The 18,854-nt window shown below is 42.5% G+C and overlaps 2 protein-coding genes across 11 annotated transcripts in view; both read right to left on the bottom strand.

The window, feature by feature from the left end:
* The window catches only part of med25 (mediator complex subunit 25), a 95,289-nt gene extending 87,124 nt beyond the window's left edge, over positions 1-8,165 (bottom strand). For all 8 annotated transcript variants that reach the window (XR_011348101.1, XR_011348102.1, XR_011348103.1 and 5 more), the window contains exons 1-3: positions 8,062-8,165; positions 3,352-3,591; positions 621-666 (exon numbers count right to left, since the gene is read on the bottom strand). Coding sequence is in view for 5 of the 8 variants with exons in the window: in XM_069908877.1 (XP_069764978.1) it covers positions 621-666; positions 3,352-3,485 (180 nt within the window). In the remaining 3 variants the exon portion in view is untranslated. The remainder of the gene's footprint in view (positions 1-620; positions 667-3,351; positions 3,592-8,061) is intronic.
* Positions 8,166-16,386: 8,221 nt separating this feature from the next.
* Positions 16,387-18,854, bottom strand: part of LOC138748341 (proline-rich protein 12-like) — a 66,562-nt gene continuing 64,094 nt past the window's right edge. For all 3 annotated transcript variants that reach the window (XM_069908359.1, XM_069908360.1, XM_069908361.1), the window contains exon 17: positions 16,387-17,881. In XM_069908359.1, coding sequence (XP_069764460.1) covers positions 17,822-17,881 — 60 coding nt within the window. In that variant the 3' untranslated portion in view covers positions 16,387-17,821. The remainder of the gene's footprint in view (positions 17,882-18,854) is intronic.

Below are 18,854 nucleotides of genomic sequence, written 5' to 3'. Positions count from 1 at the left end.
TCATCAAACAAAAATGCAATATCTTGTATTTAAAGGCATCAACTATTCTAGGATATCTTGCTATTTGCTGGAAGGAAAGAAAAGTTCCTGATCCACCTTGCAGTGGAAAAATAATTCCTGTTTGTCTCCTGAAAGAACCATCCCTGTTAAGTGGGTTCGAAGCTAAAGTTACATTTTGTAAGTTACGGAAATTATTTGATGAAAGTGAACTTTACATAATTAAGGATTTCAATACTGATTTACTTTACATTTTGCACTGCCTTTTGTGTTTGAATCTGTTTATTATCAGGCATCGTAAGAGTGAGTCTCAAGCAACTGGAAAATTCATATATCTGGCATCTACCCTTCCCAGTAGGTTCTGGATTGCAGGGGTTTTGCTGTAATGTGTGATTAGTTGGCTGAGCTCTCAAATATCTTCAAGCTCTGCAAGCTGCAACAAGCAGGAACCAGGTTTCGATGTAGGAGCTATTATTAAGAATTGAGGCATTTGTGATGAGACAGTCCCTCACTCTTGCAGCTGTTTAAATATCACCTTGTTTCATTTTTTTTAAAATGGCTAACTGCAAGACATAAATTAAGAGCATTCTCAAGCATAAATGAAGAAATGATACATGACATACATCACCGCCAAAATCAGTTTCTGCTGGGGGACCATCGTTAAAATACCTGTAAAAGAGGAACAGAAAACCTTACAGAAGAGTTCCCATATATGTACTTCTCAATCTATCCTGAGAGTTTAGGACGGCAGCAGAAACTGCACAGATGTGGAGAAGCAGCAGAGGGAGTCAAGCTCCTTAATAGCTCTTTGTAAAAGCTGCCACAGACAAATTAACTCCTTTTCTACTGCAGGACTTCACTTTTTGTGATCTTTCATTAATGATCTCAGGGGGAAAGGCAACAGATTCTCTTTGTCTCAACTTGCTTTGAGGCATTATGCTGTAGATGACAGGTCACAGCTATGACTTCCTGTTCAGTTAGTACATCACAATCAAACCTTTACTCCAGTTTCTTGTCTGAGCACCACAGCAGACTCGCCATCAAATTTAGACTCTGCACATTTTCCTACTGAAACAAGAACTATTGTGCACAGAACCTCTCAGAAGTTAACCAGCCATACACTCTAGAGGGGACAATTTTATCTTTCTCTATCCTCATGGACCCCTTCCACTCACGCCAGGCCCCCTTCACTCTGCTATCATCGGGAAAAAGGTACAGGAGCCTGAAGACAAGCACTCAGTGGTTCCTCCCCTCTCCCATCAGATTCCTGAATGATCGATGAACCACAGACACCGCCTCACTTTGACCTTTTCTTGTACTATTTTGATTTATTTTAGCCTCTACTTCCTCAGGAGTTTGCGGAGGAGCTAGTGGAGTTGTTCAAGTGAACCGGTGCGGACTTGAAGGGCCAACATAGCCTGTTTCCGTGCTGTAAACGGTTAGATGGTTAGAAGGTGGTTTATAAAAATGGTTGCACTGCAACGCTGCCGCAAAACAATGAACTTCTTGACGTGTTCCTGGCAATAAATTCTGATCGTCTGTCATTTTCTGTAGCACACTTTGAATGGTAATTATCGCTTGCTCTTGGAAGAGACAGATTGCAAAGCTCTTCCAGTGGTCTTTGAGGCAGCACTGAACCAAACCCAATTCCCAGGCAAACCTCGCAGACCCCCAACAACTGTGATAGGACATGCATACTGCAATCCAGCCATTCTCAACGGGGACCCGACATTCCCTTCTAGGGATGGGGGCACATTTAAGTAAAAAAATTGTTTTCTTTTCACCTCATGCAACATAAATTTTTTTTAATGTAGTTGGTAGGGCAGAAGTACGAAAGAAACCAGAACTTGTCTGCTTTACAGTTTGGGGGGGGGGGGGGTGGTGGGGAGAATAAACTTTACGCAGAGTCTAAAACTATGCAAAACAGCAAGCAATAGCACATCCCCTCCACAACGTACTCAATCCCTCCCGTGCTCACTTCAAACAGGATGCCAGTGAGCCAGCAGCACATGCCACAACAACCTTCCCCTGTGATCATTCATGAAAGATCATAAAAGGTGAAGTCCTGCAGAGTTCATTTGTCCTTGATGAAGGGCTCAAGCCTGACACATTAGTTATGCATCTTTACTGTATAAAGTACCCTCTTTGATCTGCTGAGTTTCTCCAGCATTGTGCATTTTTACTTCAATCACGGTGTCTGCAGACTTTCGTGTTTTACTCTCATTTGTCCCTGTGGCAGCTTTTACAAAGAACTGCAGTCACTGTCAACGCCGTGTCATAAACCTCAATACACGCAACAAACTTGGACTTGAGGACCAGGACAAAGTGGGATATTTCCGTCTGGAGGTTTTCACAGGCCAGCCCTGGTCAGATGGGGCACGATCAGGTCCGTGACTAGTGTGTATATATAACTTCACTAAAGAGCTTGAGGGGAAAATCTTGCAATGTAGCAGCTGAATTGTAAATAGTCAACAGTTTTGGCAGCAGACCTACAGATCATCACCCTCACCACTGACACTCAGGGTGGCAAAATATGACGCTGTCACTAATTGCAGGGGCTCATTCACAAATATATTGCTCAAAGGAAGTACAACGCAAGCAAACATCAGCATCTTCGGCACAAAAGGGATTACCTAAAACCCTTTAAGCAGAAAAGTACTCACCAATAGTGTAAATATTATGTAAGCTATTCATCACCAGGTTGACTGCAACTGAGTTTTCAGCTGTCAGCCAGAGCTCAGAGACAAATTATCCTAAATATCCAAATGATCAGCTGAAGCAGAGGTTGGATACAAAGGTAGAGTAGTCTTGTAATGGACTGATGATCCAGAAATTTGAATACCAATCTTAATATAGTGTTTTTTTGCACTACCAATGAGTGGTAATTCTACCTGGCCTGCGGAAAAAGAATCTCAGGGTTGCATGTGATGTCATGCAGGTACAATAAATCTGAAATCTAGTGCAGAAGGAAAATGTAAGTTTAATCACTGGAATTAAAAGCTAACATCCATTATATTATATGATACCAGTAGACTGTTTGAAAAGTTAATCTTTCAAGGAGTAACTCTGAATATTCTCAGCCAGGATGCTGTGCAACCTTAGACCAAGGATTCAAGGAACGGTGTTTTTCCAGCACTTTGGTGAACTGAATTTTGTCTATATTATGTTGATATGGATTTAAATCCAATTAGTTCCATCACTGTACCAGATAAACAGAAGATAACAATTGCATGCCCGCTTTACTATCTTATAACTGAAGTTCATGAAATGAACCAACTGTTTGTACCACCACCCTCTGGGACATGCGCAGGGCATCACTGGATGAAAACGTCCACTGGTCAAATCCATACTCACTCAATCGCTGGAAGAATGTAATGTTTCCGCAGAGACTCGAAGTAGGGTCCAAGGTTTGCAGTTCCCTCAATGACGAAGACCACATCTGCCACCATGTTGGGAGGAGTGGGTGTGTCAATCAGGGGGACAACCATGTTATCTGTCAGTTACTGCAAAATCCTTGCTTTCATACTGAGATTGGGCGAAGGAAACAGTCCTTCTTTTTAAAGTGAATGGTGATAACCCCTCAATCAGGTCATTCTGAAACACAAAGTGGCACAAAGTTAAATAAAACAAAATAATGCAGGAAGCATTCAGCCAGTCATGTAGTATCCGTGGAGATAGAAACACAGTTAATATTTCAGATCTACAAGCTTTCATCAAAACTGCTGAACAATCGATAAAACAAGTTATTAGATGAAAAGGGCAAAGTGTTTTCAGCACTTTGTTTTTATTTGTGTAAACAAAAAGATTAATAATAGTGAAAAGCAAAAAGGAATAAAGGGCAAAAAAGGGATGATTATCCAAGGTAATAAAAGTCTACGAGGATTAACCCTTTCGACTCTGGCTATTTTTAACCTTTCATATACTCTGGGCTGGGTCCATAAGTAAATGAAGTATATGACTTGAACACAAATAAATATTGTTTCATGAATATAAGAGTCTCAGATGGATCGTGTGAGCAGTTCCTTTGGTCGTTCACCATTCTCGCTGCCTGTGGGAAGAAGCTGTTCCTCAGCCTGGTGGTGCTGGCTCTGATCCTCCTGTATCTTCCCCGACGGGAGCAGCTGAAAGATGCTGTGTTCAGGGTGGAAGGGGGTCCTCAATAATTTTGCGCACCCTCTTCAGACAATGATCCCGGTAGATCACATCAGTGGAGGTGAGGAAGACTCCAGTGATCCTCTCTTCTGGTCCTGTGGATTGACCTCTGATCCATTTCTCTGCAGCGACTGTACCACACTGTGATGCAGCCGGCCAGGGTGTTCTTGATAGAGTTCCCATAGAGCAGATCTTGTGATGTGGAAGGAAACTGCAGCACCCAGGGGAAAATGCATGGTGTCAGGGAGAATGTGCAAACTCCACGCAAGAGGTCAGGATCAAACCTGGGACCTTGGAGCATCAGTGCTAAATGTTTAATCACTGGCCAACCTACAATGAGGTGAGAAACTCTCATCACTGACAGGAGATGAATAATCAGGGTGCATTCTGTGTATGTGTGTTATATATCCACACTGTATGCATATATATTATATGGTGTGAGTTGAGAGAAAGAGAGCGAGAGAGAGATAGGTGACACAAATGTAGGGAAAGCACAAAAGGGAGTTAGTTTATACATCCACATTACTTTGACATCTGACATTGAAATTAAGAACAGCACAGGGTAGTCACTGCGAAATCAGTTGACACTTGCGAACGGGTTTGCAGTCCGAATGGAGAGGGGAGTTGTGGTTGCCCGGCAAGGGACAAGGGGCGACTCAGAGAGGGGTGGGGGAACACCTGGGGTTAAGGGAATTTTAGATGTGGGAATGGTTGAAATATTTTATGTTTTCGAAGTGTTGTCACACAGGGCGTTCAAAAAAAAAACTGAGAAATGGATGGGGAAAAGGGGAAAGGTGGTGGTGAGTAAGCGGAAATCAGATGAAAACAGAGTTTGAGATGGCCATGTTGAAGTACATGACTATAAATATTAACGGAATACATAACCAAATCAAAAGGAAGAGGCTGTTAAATTTACTGAAAAAAGAAAAGAAGGATATAGCATTCGTGCAAGAAACGCATCTACCTGAAGTGGAACACAAGAAATTAAGGAAAGGCGGGTAGGGCACGTAACGGCAGCATCATATAACTCAAAAGCCAGAGATGTAGCTATATTAATCAATAAAAATGTACCAATCAAAATAGAGGAGGAAATAATAGATCCAGCAGGGAGATACATAATATTAAAATGTCAGATATGTTCAGAGCTCTGGAATTTGGTCAATATATATGCACCTAATGAAGAGGATCAAAAGTTTATGCAAGATATTTTTTTGAAGATTATAGATACGCAGGGGAATATATTGATAGGAGGAGACTTTAACCTTAATTTGGATTCAAAGATGGATAAAACTGGACAAAAGACTAGCAGAAAGAACAAAGTAGCCAAATTTATGGTTAAATCAATGCAGGAAGTGCAACTTTTGGATATATGGAAGAGACAACACCCAAAGGAGAAGGAATACTCATATTATTCGAGTAGACATAAAACATACTCAAGGATTGACCTGTTCCTGTTGTCAGCCCATATTCAAGGGAGAGTTAGGAAAACGGAATATAAAGCTAGATTGTTATCTGATCACTCACCCCTGTTATTAGCAATAGAACTGGAGGACATCCCAGCAAGAACAGATAGATGGAGGTTAAACTCCATGCTACTTAAAAGACAGGATTTTAGAGAATTCACTGAGCGCCATATTAAAATGTACTTTGAAATAAATACGGAATCAGTGAAAGACAAATTTATATTATGGGATGCAATAAAAGGCTTCATCAGAGGGCAGATAATAAGTTAGGTAACTAAGATGAAAAAGGACTACAATCCGGAAATAGAACAGTTGGAAAGGGAAATAGTAAGTACAGAAAAAGAACTAGCAACAAGGGAAGATATAACAAAAAGAGAATTGGCAGACAAAAAAAAAATACGAAATACCACAAACGTATAAGGTGGAGAAGAACATAATGAAAATAAAGAAGTATTACGAGCCAGGAGAAAAATTGCACAAAATACTGGCTTGGCAGTATTTTAATTCTTCATTCAAACTCCAGCTCAGAGAAAGTCCTGCACTGCCAGAAATGTCTTTTGAATGAGACCATAAAATCTACCTTCCCTTTGAAATGTTAAACAATGCTATCATAATATATATATTTCAGGAGCTGACTGTATCCAAGATGGCTGCCAATTAATTTTTATGACAAACATGCAAAACAAAATGCATGTATTTCTATTGGATTTGGAGTGAAACATGAAAGTCTGCAAACTCTGTGATTGTAGTAAAAACACCTAGAAATGCTGGAGGAACTCAGCCGGTCTCGCAGCGTCCAGAGGAGGTATAGATATATTACCGACATTTTAAGCCTAATCCCTTTCTCAAGAAATAAGCAAAAAACAGGAGGGTTTCTGGATAAAGACAAGGCTGGCTAGAGGGTGGGGGGGGGGGAGGAATCCAGACCAAGCCCATTTGAGTTCCCCATCCCATGCCAACATGTTGGTCCATGGTCTTATGCACTGGCAGACTGAGACCACCTGCAAATTGGAGGAACAACATATCCCTTATCTTCCGCCTGGACATCCTCCAACCTGATCGCATTAACATTAACTTCCTCAGTCGATGTTAGCCAAACTTGATGAAGGGCTCAAACCCGAAACATTGGTTATGTACCTTTATTTTTGCTATATAAAGTACACTGTTTGACCTGCTGAGTTTCACCAGCATTTTATGTGTTTTACTTCAATCACGATGTCTACATCTTTTTGTGCTTTACTTGTCTACTATTGGAAGCTATTTTTGTAAAAGTGAAAACTCATTGCATCCTGTGCAACTGTTTCACACCTGGTTTGGAAGCTGTACCACCTCGGACCAAAAGACCCTGCAGAGGATAGTGAAGTCAGTGGAAAAGATATTGGCGGCTCTCTTCCTACCACGATGGACATCTACAACACCCAAAGCAGGTGAAACACAATAAACAATGTGAAAAACTGCAACAGCTCTCACATAAACTGTTCTCCCTTCTGCCATCTGGTAGGAGGTACCGTAGCACTCAGGTCCTCACTGGATTGGCCCACAGTTTTTCCCCCCCCAAGCCATCAGGATCCTGAATTCCCAGAACATAGGTGGATAGTGTTCCATGGACTTTTACGGTATACATCTTAATATTTTATTGTGTTTAACCCTAATTTATATGTAAATATGCTCAGTCGTCCTGGAGAAACGCCATCTTGCCTTTACTGTGCGAGCAGTTAACAATAAATAAAAGTGACTTGACCATTCAAATCCTTCTGCAAAAGAGAATTTTTGTAATTTGTAAACCAGGGTATACCTTGCACCTGTTATAATTATATGGTAGCCAACGAGTAATGCAGTGGTTCTCAACCTTTTTCTTTCCACTCACATGCCACTTTAAGCAATCCCGAAGCCATCCGGTGCTCTGTGATTAGTAAGGGGTTACTTAAGGTGCGATGTGGGTGAGAAGGAAAAGTTTTAATTGTCCCTGATTGACTCGTTATGTGCACGGTTTCAGAACTCCAAAGGAAATGGGCCAATGACAATTTCTCTCAAGCAAAATGTTTCAGTAACATTTGGGTCGAGAGCAGTGATTCTCAACCTTCCCTTCCCACTCACATCCCACCTTAAACAATCCCTTACTAATCACAGAGCCCCGATGGCACAGGGATTACTGAAGGTGGGATGTGAGTGGGAAGAAGGTTGAGAAGCCCTGGACAATCTCCAGTGGGCAAGTGCAGGCAAATGACGCTGTTCAAGGAGAAACCAGGCCAGGTGGTGCTGCACCTCAGCGCTGGGCCGCAGGGCAGCAAGGGCGCACAGGCAGAGCAGGCCGTCGCCCCCCTTAGCAGCCCGCAGCTGTCCCACGGGGCCGGCTCAGCGCCACCGCCGCTTCCTGGGCCCGGTGCCCGCTGCATCATCATCATCCTCCTCCTCCTCTTCCCCTGCCCCGCCCCGACCACCGACCCACCTGGCGGGCGACCTCGTAGCCCGGCCGCCTTGACCCTTTTACCGGTCGTCGGCTGGTTCCCGTCACGTGGCCTCCCCTCCGCCTCCTGTTGCGTCACGTGACGAACCCCCCCCCCCCCCCGGCGCACGCGGCGTCGTCCGCCCAGCGTGAGTTGGCGACGTCACCACCCCCTCACGTGCCCTCGAGCTCGGCGTCCCTGCGACGTTCGCCTCCCTTGGGCGGCTCCTTCATCACGTGACTTGCGGAGACTCGGCTGGCGTTAACGTGACGTAGTTCCTCGGCGCCGACATGCGTGACCACGTGATCTGCTCAGCCCGTCCCGCTGACGATAGAGCGGTTTCCACGATGTCATCAGGATACGCCATTGATATCCAAACGTTTTTAAATCGCAAATGCCGAGAGAGTGGTAAAATTAAAACAGGACAGGCGGAATATGTAGATCGAGGAACAATTAATGTTTTAATTTCCGATGCTTAGGTGCTTTTCGCCCCAATTCTGAGGTTGTTTATCTCCATACACTCCCACTGCTCTGTGAGAAGAAATTCCCCCCTTTCACCCTTAACCCTTGTCCTCTGGTTTGTATCTCACCCACCCTCAGTGGTAAAAGCCGACCTACATTTACTCTGTCTATTCCCCTCGTAATTTTAAACATCCCTATCAAATCTCTCATTCCTCTCCAGGGAAACAAAGTGCAATCACAAAGGCTCACCAGTGGCTATACTTTGTGAGGCATTTGAGGAGTTTCGGTTGTCACCAAAGACTCTCAAACTTCTGCAGGTGGACCGTGGAGAGCATTCTGGCTGGTTGCATCACTGCCCGGTATGGAAGTGCCAACTCTCAGGACAAGAATAAGCTTGAGGGTTGTTAACTCGGTCTGCGACATCACAGGCACCAGACCTTTTTTTTTTTTTTTTTTTAAATTTTTTATTTTTCACACCATAAATCACAATAGCCATGATATACACTTTTTCTTTTCCACACATTTACAGTGACTTTTTCTCCCTCCCCCCTCCCTCCTCCCAAGCCACCCCCCCATCCCCCCCCCCCTCTCATCCATTTTAGTTATACAATCTAGGTTGCATTAATTCAGTTAGACAATGTTGTCATTCAACAAAAATACACCAGAAATTCTACTGAGTCCATTCTTTTCTTCTCTTCTCCTTCCATCAACTTAGGTAATGTTTGTTCCCGGTAGGTTTTCGCTATTGTATTTAATGTAAGGCTCCCATACTTGTTCGAATATTTCAATATTATTTCTTAAACTATATGTTATTTTTTCTAATGGAATACATTTATTCATTTCTATATACCATTGTTGTATTTTCAAATTATCTTCCAATTTCCAGGTTGACATAATACATTTTTTTGCTACAGCTAGGGCTATCTTAACAAATCTTTTTTGTGCATCCTCCAAGTCAATTCCAAATTCTTTATTTTTTATGTTACTTAGGAGAAAGATCTCTGGATTCTTTGGTATATTGTTTTCTGTTATTTTATTTAATATCTGATTGAGATCATCCCAAAATTTTTCTACTCTCTCACATGTCCAGATTGCATGAATTGTTGTTCCCCTTTCTTTTTTACATCGAAAACATCTATCAGATACTGTTGGGTCCCATTTATTTAACTTTTGCGGTGTAATGTATAGTCTGTGTAACCAATTATATTGTATCATACGCAGCCTCGTATTTATTGTATTTCTCATCGTTCCAGAGCATAACTTCTCCCATGTTTCCTTTTTTATCTTTATATTTAAATCTTGTTCCCATTTTTGTTTAGTTTTACCATTTGTTTCCTCATTTTCCTTTTCTTGCAGTTTAATATACATATTTTTTATAAATCTTTTGATTAACATTGTATCTGTAATCACATATTCAAGGTTACTTCCCTCTGGTAAACTCAAGTTGCTTCCTAATTTATCTTTCAAGTAGGATCTCAGTTGGTAATATGCCAGCGCTGTATCTCCCGTTATATTGTACTTATCTCTCATTTGTTCAAAGGATAAGAATCTACTTCCTGAAAAACAATTTTCTATTCTTTTAATCCCTTTTTTTTCCCATTTTCTAAAGGCAAGGTTGTCTATTGTAAAAGGGAGTAGCTTATTTTGCGTCAATATTAGTTTTGGTATTTGGTAATTTATTTTATTTCTTTCTACATGAATCTTCTTCCATATATTGAGGAGATGGTGTAATACTGGAGAAGTTCTATGTTGTACCAATTTTTCGTCCCATTTATATAATATGTGTTCAGGTATCTTTTCCCCTATTTTATCTAATTCTAGTCTCGTCCAGTCTGGTTTTTCCCTTGTTTGATAAAAATCTGATAGGTACCTTAATTGTGCGGCTCTATAATAATTTTTGAAGTTTGGCAATTGTAAGCCTCCTTGTTTATACCATTCTGTTAATTTGTCTAGTGCTATCCTCGGTTTCCCCCCTCTCCATAAAAATCTCCTTATTATTTTCTTTAACTCTTTGAAGAATTTTTCTGTCAGTTGTATTGGCAATGCCTGAAATAAGTATAGTATCCTTGGAAAAATGTTCATTTTAATACAGTTTATCCTTCCTATCAGTGTTAGTGGTAGCTCTTTCCAATGCTCTAAATCGTCCTGTAATTTTTTCATTAGTGGATTGTAATTGAGTTTATATAATTGGCCTAGATTTTTGTTTATTTGCACACCTAGGTATCTTATTGCCTGCGTTTGCCATCTGAATGGGGATTCCTCCTTAAATTTTGAGAAATCCGCGTTATTCATAGGCATTGCTTCACTTTTATTTACGTTTATCTTGTATCCCGACACTTCTCCATATTCCTTCAATTTCTTATATAGTTCTTTTATTGATAGTTCTGGTTCTGTTAAGTACACTATCACATCATCCGCAAACAGACTGATTTTATATTCCCTGTCTTTTATTTTTATTCCTTTTATATTATTATCTCTTCTTATCGATTCTGCTAGTGGTTCTATAGCTAGCGCAAACAATAATGGTGATAGTGGGCATCCCTGCCGCGTTGACCTGCTTAAGTTAAATTGCTTTGATACATGTCCATTTACTGTCACTTTCGCTAACGGTCCCTTATATAATGCTTTAATCCAATTAATATACTTCTCCGGTAAACTGAATTTTTGCAATACTTTGAACAAGTAATTCCATTCTACTCTGTCGAAGGCCTTCTCTGCGTCTAAAGCAACTGCTACTGCCGGTGCTTTATTTCCTTCTACTGCATGAATTAAGTTAATAAATTTACAAATATTGTCTGTTGTGCGTCTTTTTTTGATAAATCCAGTTTGGTCTAAATTTACCATTTTCGGTACCTGTTCTGCTAATCTGTTCGCTAATAGTTTAGCTATTATCTTATAATCTGTGTTTAGCAAAGATATTGGTCTATATGACGCTGGTGAGAGTGGATCTTTCCCTTGTTTTAGTATCACTGTAATTATTGCTGTTTTACATGAATCTGGTAAGTTTTGTGTCTCATCAATCTGGTTGATTACATCCAGGAGGGGCGGTATTATTAGGTCTTTAAATGTTTTGTAGAATTCTATTGGGAGTCCATCCTCTCCTGGTGTCTTATTATTTGGTAAATTTTTTATTATCTCTTGTATTTCTACTGTTCCAAATGGTTCTGTTAATTTATTTTGTTCCTCTATTTGTAGTTTTGGTAGTTCAATTTTAGTCAAAAATTCATCTATTTTCCCTTCTTTCCCTTCGTTTTCGGTTCGGTATAATTGTTCATAGAATTCTCTGAAGTTTTCCTTAATTTCTTTTGGATTATATGTAATTTGTTTGTCTTTTTTCCTTGTTGCCAATACCATTTTCTTAGTTTGCTCTGTCTTAAGCTGCCATGCTAGGATTTTGTGTGTTTTTTCCCCTAGTTCATAATATTTCTGTTTTGTCTTCATTATATTCTTCTCCACCTTATATGTTTGTAATGTTTCATATTTTATTTTTTTATCCGCCAATTCTCTTCTTTTGGTTGTATCTTCCTTTATTGCTAATTTTTTTTCTATGTTTATTATTTCCCTTTCCAACTGCTCTGTTTCCTGATTATATTCCTTCTTCATCTTGGTTGCATAACTTATTATTTGTCAGGCACCAGACCTCACTTAAAAAAGCAGCCTCTATCCTCAAAGACCCCCACTACCCAGGCTTTGCCCTTGTCACTCCGCTACCATCGGGGAAAAGGTACAGGAGCCTAAAGATTAGCACTCAGCAACACAGGGACAGCTTCCCCGCTGCAATCAGATTCCTGAATGATCAACGAACCAAAGACACTGCGTTACTCTTCATGAACTATTATTTTAACTTTTTTAATATATTATTGTTGTAAGATGGTTGCGATATGAATCCTCCTCCTCTGCCGCTGCTGCAGAACATCGAATTTCACGACAATAATTCTGATTTTGAAAGTCCTAACTTGTTTAACCTTTCCCTGTAGCTCAGTTCCTGAAGTCTTGGCAACATCCTAATAAATCTTCCCTGCACTCGTTCAGTCTTCTTCTTTCCTGTAGTTAGGTGACCATTCACATTGGTTGTCTGACTTGCTATTTCTAGCCTTCTCTGCTTTTACATCAGGTTTCTATCACGTGTGGATTTTTAAATGGTAATGTTGGCTTTCATTCTAAGAGGTTTGTCATGCAACATGTCTGTTCCTACAGGCGTGCAGAATGATCTGGAGGTTTGTGTGCAATTTGGGGTCTTAGTTAAACAAACACTTACTTCTCACTGATTCCTGTGATGGCGGGAGGAGCCATTAAGTAGATGGTTTATTTGAGCACAGTTGAGCTGTTGTCTCAAATTCCCGGGTTTTGTCTCAAATTCACGGGGTCCTTTTTGACCTTTGACACTGCCACTTGTAATTCGTACATTCTCCCGTGACTGGATTGGTTTTTCTCCACGTGCTCCACTTAACTCCAACAGAGATTCTGAATGTCGGGTTAATCGCCACCGTAAATTCCACCATCGCCGAATGCTTCTTCTCCATCAAGAGATTACAAATGGGGCAGTCTGCTTCTGATTCTTCGAATCCATTTAGAAAATCTACAACCGCTGTAGTAATAATAACAGAAAATGCTGAAACCACTCACCGGGCTGCGCATCGTCTGCTGAAGGAGAAATCGGATTAGCATTTCAGGTCGAAGACACTTCTTGACCCGATACAGTACAGCATTTTTGGAGTTTTATTTGGCTAAAATCGGGATAATCTGTAGAGTTTGAGGAAGGATTGGAGTTTTTTTAATCATCAATTTCAGAGCGGGGAGGGGAGTGCTGTATCATCAAGCCCTTGACCATCTTCACAGACCCAACCCCTGTCCGGCTGCTTGAGTCATAGGAACATTGGAAGTAGGAACAGGAGTAGGCCAAAAATGGCCCATCGAGCCTGCTCCGCCATTCAATACGATCATGGCTGATCTAATTTATGACCTAACTCCACTTACCTGCCTTCTCCCCATATCCCCTAATTCCTCTATCATGTAAAAATTTATCTAACCGAATTTTAAATATGTTTAATGAAGCAGCCTCAACCACTTCCCTGGTCAGAGAATTCCAAACATTCACTACTCTCTGGGAAAAACTATTTTTCCTCATCTTTGTCCTAAATCTACTCCCCCGAATCTTGAGACTGTGTCCTCTCATTTTAGTTTCCCCGGCCAGCTCAAAAAACCTTCCTACATCTATCCTATCCAGACCCTTCATAATCCTATATGTTTCTATAAGATCTCCTCTCATTCTTCTGAACTCGAGCGAATACAATCCTAGACTATTTAATCTTTCATCATAAGTCAACCCCTTCATCCCAGGGATCAACCTAGTAAACCTCCTCTGGCCCGTCTCCAAAGCCAGTATATCCTTCCTCAAATATGGAGACCAGAACTGGACACAGTCCTCCAGCTGCGGTCTCACCAGTACCTTATACATTTGCAACATTACCTCCCTACTCCTGAATTCAATTCCTCTAGCGATGAAGGCCAACATTCCATTTGCCTTCTTAATAACCTGCTGCACCTGCAACCTAACTTTTTGCGATTCATGCACAAGCACTCCCAAGTCCCTCTACACAACAGCATGCTGTAGTTCTTCACCCTTTAAATAATATTCAGCTCTTTTATTTTTCTTGCCAAAGGAAAGCACACGAGAAATTGGGGTCTCAGTGAAAGACATTGTGTCCTTCCGAGGCCACTGTTGTGGATGTAGACCCGAGCCTGGAGGGTGATATAAACCCTCCAGCTCCACACCGGCATGGAGAGCACCACAGTCATTGAATGGGGTAGAACCATTTGATTGGTGAACAAATGGGCACCCATTTCAATTCCCCATCCCATTCCTTTGCTCTCATCTCCCTCCATGGTTTCATGCACTGCCAGATTGAGACCACCTGCAAATTGGAGGAACAACACCTCATCTTCCATTTGGGGAGAATATACAAACTTTTTACAGATGACACCAGATTCCAACCTGGGTCACTGGCACTGTAATAGCATCATGTTAACCACTAGGGTAACCGTTGTGCCTTTGACTCCTCCCCTCTCCCCACCCCGGCCCCCACCAGAGTGGATATGTCAAATACTGGAGAGCACAGGTCTAGGGAGAGTGTGGAAAAAGTTTAAAGGAGATGTACAAGCCAAGATTTTTTTTTATAACAGCTAGAACAAGCTAACTGGGGCAGGTGATAGAAGCAGATATTGATGCGGCATTTAGATAGGTAGGAAATAGAGGACGACCGTGAAACACAAAAGTCTGCAGATGCTGTGACTGCAGTAAACACACCGAAATGCTGGAGGAGCTCGGCTGGTCTTTTCAGCGTCTATAGGAGACAATGAAGAAGGGCTCAGGATCGAAATGTCAAATATCTGTTTCCTGTACACTAGTGGTTCTCAACCTTTTTCTTACCTCTCACATCCCACTTTAAGTAATCCTTATGCCATCGGTGCTCTGTGATTCGTAAGGGATTGTTTAAGGTGGGTTGAGGGTGGGAAGAAAAAGGTTGACAACCACTGGTTTAATCGTCCCTAATTGACTCGTTGTGTGCATGGTTTCAGAACTCCAAAGGAAACGGGCCAATGACAATTTTTCTCAAGCAAAAATATTTCAGTAACAATTGGGTCTAGAGCAGTGATTCTCAACCTTCCCTTCCCATTCGCATCCCACCTTAAGCCATCCCTCACTAATCACAGAGCCCCGATGGCACAGGGATTACTGAAAGTGGGGTGTGAGTGGAAAGAACAAGGTTGTGAACCGCTGATCCAGATGCTGAAAAGACCAGCCAAGTTCCTCCAGCATTTCCATGTGTTTTTACTTTAACAGGCCAAGAGGCAGTAGATGGGACTAAATAAAACACACAAGTCTGCAGACCCCGTGGTTGAAGTCAAAACTCAACGCTGGAGAAACTCAGCAGGTCAAACAGTGCCCTTTATGTAGCAAAGGTAAAACTACAGGACCGGCGTTTCGGCCTTGAGCCCTTCGCCAAGGGGTGGAAAAATGTCGGGAGGTGGATGGGTTAGCAGCGATACAATGGGTGTAAGGGCTGCTCCTGCGTTCTACTGCTTCAGGTCGATAGGTTTTTAAAGACAGTTCAATACTTACATGCTTATTACTAAGACCAGCTTCTTAAATTCAGATAATTAAATAAATCTGGGATTAATGCAAAGCTGCTGCGTTGGGATTGGAATTTATATTCCATGACCAACAGTCCAGGTCTCTGGATATTAACTTGGCAACTTAGCAACTATACAAAGGACTTTCTGCTCTTCTGATAGCCCACGATTTAACCCTTTAGAGCAGCAGTTTCCAACCTTTTTCTTTCCCCTCACACACCCCTTTAAGTAATTCCTGTGCCAGCGGGGCTCTGTGTTTAATTAGTAAGGAATGGCTTCAGGTGGGATGTGAAGGTTGAGAATCACTGCTCTAGAACAGATTGTGACTGAAATATTTTGCTTGATAAAAATTGTCATCGTTTGGAGTTGTGAAACTGGCCACATAACGAGTCAATGAAGTACAATTAAACCAGTGCGATTCAACCTTTTTCTTCCCACCTTAAGCCATCCCTTACTTATCACAGAGTACTGATGGCAGAGGGAATACTTACAGTGGGATGTGAGTGGGAAGAAAAAAATGCTTGAAAGCCTCTGCTTTAGAACCTGCCCCATCCCCACTCCTCCCCTTCCCCCAAGGCCAAAATCAACACTGCACAGCCAACCACAATCGTCCTCCATCAGTGCCCCTCCCCACTGCCCCCAGCCAGGCAATGCAGCCTCCGACCCAGAAGCCTCTGCTGAGAGATGTACGATCAAAAAAAGTGTGAAAAAAATATACAGTAGGCAGCACAGGAATTATTCGGCATTTAAAACATGAAAGAGGTTAAACTACTTTTTTTTAGAAAAAAACAAAATACAGAGGAAGAATGTGTTTTTTTTTCATTCTGTGGACACAGTATACAATGCAAGTTGTACATTTTGCAAGGGAAGGGGTGGATGGGGAGAGGGAGAAATAGGAAAAGAAAAAACATTTGCAGGACATTGTTAAACAATTAAAAATATATAATATATGTAACATCAATACAAGAACACAAATCAAAAACGGTAACAATACCTTTCAGGCCATAACATTGTACAGTTAGAACACATCATTAAAAAAAGTTGATAATAAGTATTACTATTACATAGAGAGAGAGAGTGCGAGAGATGAAAACATTGCATCTCCGAAGGCAGCTTACGACAAAATGGTTCAGTGTGCCCAATCCCATTCCCAAATCACAAGCCTCAGCCCCGACAAAATGGATGCCCTCGAGCTTGGTCTCGGGAGCGGGGGGGGGGGGGGGGGCACCTGGCCCCAACAGGGAAAAGCTTGGGGACGCGTTTCTTCCCTCCCCCCCCCCAAATCTCCACCGGCAACTCCTCCCCTTTGCCAAATCCTCCTGGATCCATCTCGCACCCACCAGTCACGCAACCATCAGGGCATTAAAGAAAAACGCCAATCTATCTCTTTTTTAATAAATTAACATCAAATTGGAAATGGGGGGTAGGGAGGGGTGGAAATTGCCTGGTAGTTGGAAGAACCGATCGCAATGGTGAGCTCCAGGAAATACTACCTCCAGACCCCAGTTCAGGGCCCAAGATAGACCAATGATAGTGAAGCGACCTGTCGCATGGACTCCGGTTCAGTGAGAGGTTTGGGACTGACTACTTTGAGATGGCTTTAAGCAGAGGGAAATAAATTATTGAGAGTCGACTTCCACCTGTTTTTTTTTTGGTCAAATTAATCAAATCATACCCCAGCAGCACGATCTCTTTCTCCCGGTCAGTTAGGCTGGAATCTCAGGGGCTGGACGGGCAACAAATTCCCTCTCGATTGAAGAGTTGTGGAGGACCACGTGTGTACCCTAAGGCGGGTACATTGTCAGGGGGTCTCCTCACCTGCCAATCAGGTTCAGGGTCTGCCCACCGGTTAGCACGCACCTGACCACCTAACTCGCAGCTGGGCCGGACTCTTCAGCCAAAGCCCAACGCGCGTGGCCCACCCTCCTTTTTAATTCCCCCTGGATCCACTCCAGATTGCGATCCGTGGACGATGCTGGAGGAACATTGGTAAGGTGTGGCCTGATGTAGCGTTGGGAGCTGTAGTGTTGTAAATGTAGAGATCACTGCTTTTGTAAGCCTAGTTTAATTTAGCAAAGAGCCAGGCCTGCACTGTATCAAGGGATGGCGGATACTGTATCGCATTCCCTGAGTGTAAAGCCATGTGTCCACGGGAAGTTGCAAGTATCAGGTAGCTGTTGCATCCAATGCGATTACACTATTATCCCCGTTGCGACTTCCCCAGGCCTGTGAAATAAAGATCACCGTTAAGATCAGCCTGTGTTCAAACTCGCTGTTCTCTGGACCTGTCGAACTTGTTTTCCTTCACATAACACATCCTTCCCACCCCCCCCGCCCCCCCCACTCAGAGAAGGAGACGAAGAGCTTGGAACAAACCAATGGGCATCACAAGGGGACATAGCCAGGTTCTAATGTTGGGGGAGCGAGCACATTAAAAAAAGCCCCCATGACACACACCAGTCGTTGAATGGGGGTGGGGGGGTGGCACTGATTTTTCGGTGTCATTGAACCCAGGGGCGGGGGAGGCACTCTTTTGGAAAAAAATATGCCCCGGGGAAGCCAAAGCCCCTTCACCCCATCAAGCTACACCTCTGGGCATCAATCAGAGATGGTGACTGTTGGCAATGAAGACGCATCAATGTAACCCATCCCAGTCCTGACATGAAACGTTAGTTGTTTGTCTCTCTCTCTCTTTCCACCCACCCCCCCACCAATCGCCCCGAGACACTGCCTGACATGCTGGGTATTTTCAGATTTTTTTTCTCTCTTCTAAACTCAATTCTCCTGGAGACGACTAGGATTTAGGAGAAGCAGAGCCTTCTTTAACAATTCATTGGTTAGAGAGTTGGGGCTCGTCGGGGTGTGTGTGTGTGTGTGTGTGTGTGTGTGTGTGTGTGTGTGTGTGTGTGTGTGTGTGTGTGTGTGTGTGTGTGTGTGTGTGTGTGTGTGTGTGTGTGTGTGTGTGTAGGGGGTTCCTCTGGGAATCCCGGCACTTAACAACCAACAGGTCACCCGATCAGCACACTTCCAAGGAAGACATTTCCACCCTACATAAATTCTTCTCGGATTTGTTGGTGATTACCATTATTTTTTATGCACATTCGGTGAAACGCTTCAGTTGGGCAGAGAAGCTCCAAGGATTTTTTTTTTTAAAGCCAAACCTCTTGTGGGATGGCTGGGCTCCCAGGAGTGGGATCAG

Source organism: Narcine bancroftii, chromosome 13 (assembly GCF_036971445.1).
Source record: "Narcine bancroftii isolate sNarBan1 chromosome 13, sNarBan1.hap1, whole genome shotgun sequence".
NCBI classification, from domain to species: domain Eukaryota; kingdom Metazoa; phylum Chordata; class Chondrichthyes; order Torpediniformes; family Narcinidae; genus Narcine; species Narcine bancroftii.
This window is presented reverse-complemented; position numbering and strand designations above follow the sequence as displayed.